The 9,159-nt window shown below is 40.5% G+C and overlaps 1 protein-coding gene across 1 annotated transcript; it reads left to right on the top strand.

The window, feature by feature from the left end:
• The first annotated feature begins 206 nt into the window (after nucleotides 1-206).
• On the top strand, nucleotides 207-8,887 carry LOC146630578 (serine/threonine-protein kinase pim-2-like). Its single transcript, XM_085355954.1, has 10 exons — nucleotides 207-267; nucleotides 893-1,135; nucleotides 3,909-4,151; nucleotides 7,308-7,442; nucleotides 7,560-7,654; nucleotides 7,796-7,843; nucleotides 7,947-8,165; nucleotides 8,269-8,449; nucleotides 8,536-8,706; nucleotides 8,796-8,887. The coding sequence occupies exons 1-10, from the start codon at nucleotides 207-209 to the stop codon at nucleotides 8,885-8,887; spliced, it is 1,488 nt and encodes a 495-aa protein (XP_085212080.1).
• Nucleotides 8,888-9,159: the final 272 nt, after the last annotated feature.

Below are 9,159 nucleotides of genomic sequence, written 5' to 3'. Positions count from 1 at the left end.
TGAGCACCGGCACCGTTTCAAAAGTACCGGTTTGGCACCGGTATCGGATAAAACCGAAACGATACCCATCCCTACTCCTGAGTTTATTTTGAAAGCTCACTTACGGAACTCGCTTAAACAGCTTAGGAAAGACAAGCGCACACATTTGAAGAAGTATTCCCTCATCACGGTGACATTTTCCATTTTACAAGGTCTCAAAAATTAACATGAAAAAGGAAACGAGAAAAAATACAAATTCAGGAGATAAGAAAGATCCAGGAGATCAAAGTAAGTAAACAAATACATCAAATCTGGGTAAAATCCCTCAAATAACAGAATCTACTTTTCTAAAAATGTTGACAGTCTGTGTATAAAATTAAACATTTGAATCCTACCCATATGGAAAAGATATATATAAATCTTATAAAGTTTGTATCTGTCTTGTGTGAAACTTGTATGTTTTGGATACTTACTAAAACAATATATGAAAGTAATGAGAAAGTGGCCACTTTCATGAGTAAATCATATAAGCCTGATATGATTCACTGCATGAAGTAGGCCACATCTTACGCAAGTCTTTTATAAATTTGTACCATTTCTTTTCCATATGGGTATGTTTGACTGAAAATAGCATAATTACAACACGTCTAATCAAAGAAAGGTTAATGGGGCACTTTGTCTTTTGGTAAAATAATGTGACAAGTTTATTCTTGGACTCAGCAGTAAAAACAGATCAACAAGTGTCATGAAGATCTAAGTCTTAGTAGACCTAGTATGGACTCGTGTTGCTCTGTTTTTTATCAAAAGGATAAACTTGTTATTATAATTTAACCAATACTTCCTAAAATGGCATCAAAATCCTTCCGGTCCTGATGTCGAGCACTCTTTTTCACTACTGTGTTGTTGTTTATAGACTCTAAGAGCAGGATGGCTAAAAGAAAGGCCAGTCCTGAAAAGAAGACCCCCGTAAAAAGAAGGAGGGTCACTGAGCAGGCTGCTCCTTCCACCAGCTCAGATACACACCAGGTCAAAGCAGTGAAGCGTAAGGCCCAGCAAGATGGAGCGGGCACAACCAGTGCACCGAAGAAGATTAAACTTGCTGAGCCTACGAGTGAAGACAGGGAGCAAGCGTCTTCCTCCGTGGACACTGGTAAAGGTAGGCTAATTAGTTGAGTGAGGGGTAGATTAAGTGCACAGCTGGTTGCTCGGTTTAAGATATTAGTGTTTGGGAGATATTTTTCTGTTGTACAGTTCATTTGCTGTTATGGAGTTCTTGTTACTGATGAAAAAAAAGTGTATTTTTTGTTTCAAAATAGCTGATCTGCTCTATGCCAACATCTGCGAACAAATATAATTCTATAAAGTTGGTCTATATAGTGTGTAACTGTTGATATAGAGCGTTATTAAATTTATTGCTAATGCAATCATATGGCACGTTGACTTCTAAGGAAATTTTAGATGGCACTTATCATCAGAAAGGTTGCTGACTCCTGGGTTAGACCTTCATATTAATTTTTTTTAAAAACTTTTTTAAGAACGCATTTTAACATTGGACTCAAAAATAAATAAATCCCCCGCTAACAAAAAAGGCTCTTCAAGTGCCAAATTGCTTTATATTTCTTCACTTAAATATACGGCCGCAAGTAGGGCTGACATGGGCCCCAGGTTTGATGTGTTCTGCCGTAAACTGGACAAACCAACATAAGGATGGAAGCCACTGTGGGACTTTTTCAGTAAGTTGAGCATGTGTTTTATAAGTTAATCAGTAAATTAACACCAATAGCTAGTTAACCCATAGCTATTCACACAAATGAATAGCTATGGGAAAGGTGATACAACCTCAAAAACGTGGTTGCCTCTAGATTTAAAAAGAGAAATAAGGTCCAGTAGTTACACTATATAAAAAAATAAATGCACAATTTAAAAAACAAAATTTATAGGTAGGTATATCGACTTCTCATTAAATTATATGAATTATTATGGCTTTGTCTGCCATAGTGTTTTTCTTTAAACTACTTAGGAGCACTTTTACTGGCAGTCGGTGATGTCACTGAAAGGCAAGGTTCTGATGCCATAGTCTCCTGAGTAGGGATGGGTACCGGTGTCCGGTGCCATGATGGCACCGGTTCTGACATAAACGGTAGTAACCAGACCGAAAAGCAGCGCACATTTCGGTGCTTTATTTCGGTGCTTTTTTTTCCTGAGCTGTGATAAACGTCTAGCCAATCATTTTACGTTTCCGAGGATAGTAGGCGGGTCCAGGTACGTGCGTTCTTTTAGAGCAGAGCTACAGATTAAAAATGTCCAAGGCAAAGCGGTCAAAAGTCTGGCTGTACTTCACAGCAATATATGCAAACTCAGCAGCCTGCAACAAGTGCTTTAAGCTGATACTGTGATACTGTCAAAGGAGGTAACACCTCGAATCCGACGAAACACCTGGCGACGCATAGCGTTTTTTTAAAGCCGAGAAATGCGCCGTATTTGATAGCTTGCTGCGAGACCTCACACCGAGCACATCTACTGCGGGTGGGTTGCCTGTTATGCAACATCCCCCAAAAACACGAAGAGGAGAGTCCTGGCCCCTAGCCCTGCCAGTGTAGCAGAAATGATGACGGATGATGATGCAGCAGCAGCCGTTCTTCTCTGCGTGAGTAGCTTAATGTTGTTCGTGTGTAATTTACGTTGAGTAGGCTAACCACGTTATTACATTAATGCAGGTAAGGTGAACTAGCAAACATCATCATAGCTACATGCGGCTGTCTTCTTGTTTGATGCCAGATACTCCCTTCACCCTGGCCAAAAAGGCTAAAAAGACCAAAGAAAAAGTGGAAAACAGTTAAACATGAGAGGTTTAGGACAAAGTTTGTGTTTTTTCCATTGATTAAGCACTGCTTCCAGCCAAGAGTGATGCCATATATGCCCCATAGCTGCAGAAAAGGCTAACATTGTTATCTTTTTACAAAAAACAGCTGAACATGAGAGGTTTTTGGACCAATTTTGTGCTCTCCATTCTTTAAGCACCGGTTTGAGCACCGTTTGAGCACCGGCACCGTTTCAAAAGTACCGGTTTGGCACCGGTATCGGATAAAACCGAAACGATACCCATCCCTACTCCTGAGTTTATTTTGAAAGCTCACTTACGGAACTCGCTTAAACAGCTTAGGAAAGACAAGCGCACACATTTGAAGAAGTATTCCCTCATCACGGTGACATTTTCCATTTTACAAGGTCTCAAAAATTAACATGAAAAAGGAAACGAGAAAAAATACAAATTCAGGAGAAAAGAAAGATCCAGGAGATCAAAGTAAGTAAACAAATACATCAAATCTGGGTAAAATCCCTCAAATAACAGAATCTACTTTTCTAAAAATGTTGACAGTCTGTGTATAAAATGAAACATTTGAATCCTACCCATATGGAAAAGATATATATAAATCTTATAAAGTTTGTATCTGTCTTGTGTGAAACTTGTATGTTTTGGATACTTACTAAAACAATATATGAAAGTAATGAGAAAGTGGCCACTTTCATGAGTAAATCATATAAGCCTGATATGATTCACTGCATGAAGTAGGCCACATCTTACGCAAGTCTTTTATAAATTTGTACCATTTCTTTTCCATATGGGTATGTTTGACTGAAAATAGCATAATTACAACACGTCTAATCAAAGAAAGGTTAATGGGGCACTTTGTCTTTTGGTAAAATAATGTGACAAGTTTATTCTTGGACTCAGCAGTAAAAACAGATCAACAAGTGTCATGAAGATCTAAGTCTTAGTAGACCTAGTATGGACTCGTGTTGCTCTGTTTTTTATCAAAAGGATAAACTTGTTATTATAATTTAACCAATACTTCCTAAAATGGCATCAAAATCCTTCCGGTCCTGATGTCGAGCACTCTTTTTCACTACTGTGTTGTTGTTTATAGACTCTAAGAGCAGGATGGCTAAAAGAAAGGCCAGTCCTGAAAAGAAGACCCCCGTAAAAAGAAGGAGGGTCACTGAGCAGGCTGCTCCTTCCACCAGCTCAGATACACACCAGGTCAAAGCAGTGAAGCGTAAGGCCCAGCAAGATGGAGCGGGCACAACCAGTGCACCGAAGAAGATTAAACTTGCTGAGCCTACGAGTGAAGACAGGGAGCAAGCGTCTTCCTCCGTGGACACTGGTAAAGGTAGGCTAATTAGTTGAGTGAGGGGTAGATTAAGTGCACAGCTGGTTGCTCGGTTTAAGATATTAGTGTTTGGGAGATATTTTTCTGTTGTACAGTTCATTTGCTGTTATGGAGTTCTTGTTACTGATGAAAAAAAAGTGTATTTTTTGTTTCAAAATAGCTGATCTGCTCTATGCCAACATCTGCGAACAAATATAATTCTATAAAGTTGGTCTATATAGTGTGTAACTGTTGATATAGAGCGTTATTAAATTTATTGCTAATGCAATCATATGGCACGTTGACTTCTAAGGAAATTTTAGATGGCACTTATCATCAGAAAGGTTGCTGACTCCTGGGTTAGACCTTCATATTAATTTTTTTTAAAAACTTTTTTAAGAACGCATTTTAACATTGGACTCAAAAATAAATAAATCCCCCGCTAACAAAAAAGGCTCTTCAAGTGCCAAATTGCTTTATATTTCTTCACTTAAATATACGGCCGCAAGTAGGGCTGACATGGGCCCCAGGTTTGATGTGTTCTGCCGTAAACTGGACAAACCAACATAAGGATGGAAGCCACTGTGGGACTTTTTCAGTAAGTTGAGCATGTGTTTTATAAGTTAATCAGTAAATTAACACCAATAGCTAGTTAACCCATAGCTATTCACACAAATGAATAGCTATGGGAAAGGTGATACAACCTCAAAAACGTGGTTGCCTCTAGATTTAAAAAGAGAAATAAGGTCCAGTAGTTACACTATATAAAAAAATAAATGCACAATTTAAAAAACAAAATTTATAGGTAGGTATATCGACTTCTCATTAAATTATATGAATTATTATGGCTTTGTCTGCCATAGTGTTTTTCTTTAAACTACTTAGGAGCACTTTTACTGGCAGTCGGTGATGTCACTGAAAGGCAAGGTTCTGATGCCATAGTCTCCTGAGTAGGGATGGGTACCGGTGTCCGGTGCCATGATGGCACCGGTTCTGACATAAACGGTAGTAACCAGACCGAAAAGCAGCGCACATTTCGGTGCTTTATTTCGGTGCTTTTTTTTCCTGAGCTGTGATAAACGTCTAGCCAATCATTTTACGTTTCCGAGGATAGTAGGCGGGTCCAGGTACGTGCGTTCTTTTAGAGCAGAGCTACAGATTAAAAATGTCCAAGGCAAAGCGGTCAAAAGTCTGGCTGTACTTCACAGCAATATATGCAAACTCAGCAGCCTGCAACAAGTGCTTTAAGCTGATACTGTGATACTGTCAAAGGAGGTAACACCTCGAATCCGACGAAACACCTGGCGACGCATAGCGTTTTTTTAAAGCCGAGAAATGCGCCGTATTTGATAGCTTGCTGCGAGACCTCACACCGAGCACATCTACTGCGGGTGGGTTGCCTGTTATGCAACATCCCCCAAAAACACGAAGAGGAGAGTCCTGGCCCCTAGCCCTGCCAGTGTAGCAGAAATGATGACGGATGATGATGCAGCAGCAGCCGTTCTTCTCTGCGTGAGTAGCTTAATGTTGTTCGTGTGTAATTTACGTTGAGTAGGCTAACCACGTTATTACATTAATGCAGGTAAGGTGAACTAGCAAACATCATCATAGCTACATGCGGCTGTCTTCTTGTTTGATGCCAGATACTCCCTTCACCCTGGCCAAAAAGGCTAAAAAGACCAAAGAAAAAGTGGAAAACAGTTAAACATGAGAGGTTTAGGACAAAGTTTGTGTTTTTTCCATTGATTAAGCACTGCTTCCAGCCAAGAGTGATGCCATATATGCCCCATAGCTGCAGAAAAGGCTAACATTGTTATCTTTTTACAAAAAACAGCTGAACATGAGAGGTTTTTGGACCAATTTTGTGCTCTCCATTCTTTAAGCACCGGTTTGAGCACCGTTTGAGCACCGGCACCGTTTCAAAAGTACCGGTTTGGCACCGGTATCGGATAAAACCGAAACGATACCCATCCCTACTCCTGAGTTTATTTTGAAAGCTCACTTACGGAACTCGCTTAAACAGCTTAGGAAAGACAAGCGCACACATTTGAAGAAGTATTCCCTCATCACGGTGACATTTTCCATTTTACAAGGTCTCAAAAATTAACATGAAAAAGGAAACGAGAAAAAATACAAATTCAGGAGAAAAGAAAGATCCAGGAGATCAAAGTAAGTAAACAAATACATCAAATCTGGGTAAAATCCCTCAAATAACAGAATCTACTTTTCTAAAAATGTTGACAGTCTGTGTATAAAATGAAACATTTGAATCCTACCCATATGGAAAAGATATATATAAATCTTATAAAGTTTGTATCTGTCTTGTGTGAAACTTGTATGTTTTGGATACTTACTAAAACAATATATGAAAGTAATGAGAAAGTGGCCACTTTCATGAGTAAATCATATAAGCCTGATATGATTCACTGCATGAAGTAGGCCACATCTTACGCAAGTCTTTTATAAATTTGTACCATTTCTTTTCCATATGGGTATGTTTGACTGAAAATAGCATAATTACAACACGTCTAATCAAAGAAAGGTTAATGGGGCACTTTGTCTTTTGGTAAAATAATGTGACAAGTTTATTCTTGGACTCAGCAGTAAAAACAGATCAACAAGTGTCATGAAGATCTAAGTCTTAGTAGACCTAGTATGGACTCGTGTTGCTCTGTTTTTTATCAAAAGGATAAACTTGTTATTATAATTTAACCAATACTTCCTAAAATGGCATCAAAATCCTTCCGGTCCTGATGTCGAGCACTCTTTTTCACTACTGTGTTGTTGTTGTTGTTTATAGACTCTAAGAGCAGGATGGCTAAAAGAAAGGCCAGTCCTGAAAAGAAGACCCCCGTAAAAAGAGGGAGGGTCACTGAGCAGGCTGCTCCTTCCACCAGCTCAGATACACACCAGGTCAAAGCAGTGAAGCGTAAGGCCCAGCAAGATGGAGCGGGCACAACCAGTGCACCGAAGAAGATTAAACTTGCTGAGCCTACGAGTGAAGACAGGGAGCAAGCGTCTTCCTCCGTGGACACTGGTAAAGGTAGGCTAATTAGTTGAGTGAGGGGTAGATTAAGTGCACAGCTGGTTGCTCGGTTTAAGATATTAGTGTTTGGGAGATATTTGTGTGTATGATCTAATACGCTGATGTGCTTTTGCTGTTTTCCACATCTGCAGACTGCAGTCAAAACACAAAGGGGTGCACAAAAAATGGCAGAAACAAGTCTGCGGGAGACAGCAAAGAGTCACCCAAGAAAAAGAAAAAGGACAAAACCAAAAACGTCGTCCAAAATCCAGCAGCCGACCAGCAACGTAAGTAGCAAGCAGCTTGGCTTTTATACTCAGGTGAAGAGCAAAATGAACATTTAGGGTACAGCAGAGAGTAATTTGTGTCACAGCTGTAGTAAAACAACATTTGGGTCTTTTCAGGGGAATACCAAGCCAGATATGTGCAGGAGCACCATCTAGGAAATGGCGGCTGTGGAGCAGTGTTTGCTGGCTACAGGATAACAGATCATTTCCCAGTAAGTGTTCAGATGGTGGGAGTAAGACAGGCAGTAATGCAGATAACGGATAATATCGTCAGCTGAGCATTAAAGGTGCCGTTTTACACCTTTAATGATGTCATACTGAGGAAATGCTCACCAATGCTCTGTGTCTTTTAGGTAGCCATCAAACACGTTCCCAAGAACAGAATCCCCATCAAAGTGACGGTAAGTGTGCAACACTTGAACTGTTTTTACATTCCTGGACTGAGTGCAGCGTTCACCTGTGAAACATCTGTTCCTCATCATCCACTTTGTTGTAATATATCAGGATGAAAACGGGAAGGAAGTCTCAGTGGAAGTGGCCATTTTGCTGAAGCTTGCAGCTGAAGCAGATGGATCAGTGGGAACGTCGGCTCCTGTGTCTCTGTTGGACTGGTTTGACTTTGGCACAGAGCTGATCCTGGTGCAGGAGAGACCTGTCCCCGCGGTGGACCTGTTTGACTACATAAGAGAAAATGGAGGATGTTTACCAGAAGGAAAGGCCAAGGTAAGTTGACTGGAAGAGCCTTAGACTGTACAGCACTGAAAGCACAGAGTATCAGAGAAGCATCAACCTGTTGACTCATTACTGTCTTTTTCATCTTTTCCAGGTCATTCTGAAGCAACTGGTTGATGCAGCAAAGGACCTGGAAGAGAAACACATCTTTCACCGGGACATCAAGAGTGACAACATTCTGATTGAGACCGGCTCAGATGTGCCTCGAGTTCGTATCATTGACTTTGGCCTGAGCTGCTTTGCTACGGAGCAATCGCAGTTCTGCTTCTTCTATGGTAACATATTCAGCTCCTGCTCTTCACAGATGTAGCAATTTGTGCCTTTTGTTTTAGAAGAAATTGTAATTGTGTCTGTTTATTAGGTACACCTATCCACAGCCCTCCCGAATGTTACTGGGGCAAAAAATACAGGCCTGGACCCACCACGGTGTGGCAAATGGGAGTGGTGCTGTACGAAGCGCTTCATGTGGGGGACTTTAATATCATGACGTTCATTAAAAACGAACTGAAATTCAACGAGCATCTGTCCCCACGTAAGAAAACATCACACTTCAAGATTCACTGATGGCTTGGATCACTGGAACTATCATCTTCATCTTTTCTCTCCTTTCTTTCTTTCCAGACTGCCGGAATTTCCTGGATGCGTGTTTAACCGATGTCCCGGAGAAGCGCCCAACGCTGGGGGACCTCCAGCGTCACCCCTGGCTCAGATAAACCCATCTCTCACACACACACATTTCATATATTATCATATAAGTGTGATACGTGACCTAACTTTCTTTTTTTGTCTTTCTTTCATTTTTTTGGTTTTTTTTAACAGGAAAAGGTTGTTTTTTGGGTTTTTTTGGCCAATTCTAAATTTTGCTATCCTGAAATTCCTGTAACCCCCCCAGCCATCCCAGGAAAGGGGATCTCTCTTTGAATTGGCTTTCCCGAGGTTTCTTCCCATCATTCTGGCCCCCCGGGGAGTTTTTCCTCGTCTTCAT

This window comes from Diplotaxodon limnothrissa, linkage group LG6 (genome assembly GCF_057381915.1).
Source record: "Diplotaxodon limnothrissa isolate DT_005_m linkage group LG6, D_limnothrissa_male_GT1.1, whole genome shotgun sequence".
NCBI classification, from domain to species: Eukaryota; Metazoa; Chordata; class Actinopteri; order Cichliformes; family Cichlidae; genus Diplotaxodon; species Diplotaxodon limnothrissa.
The sequence above is the reverse complement of the archived record's forward strand: the minus strand, read 5'-3'. Positions and strand labels throughout refer to the sequence as shown.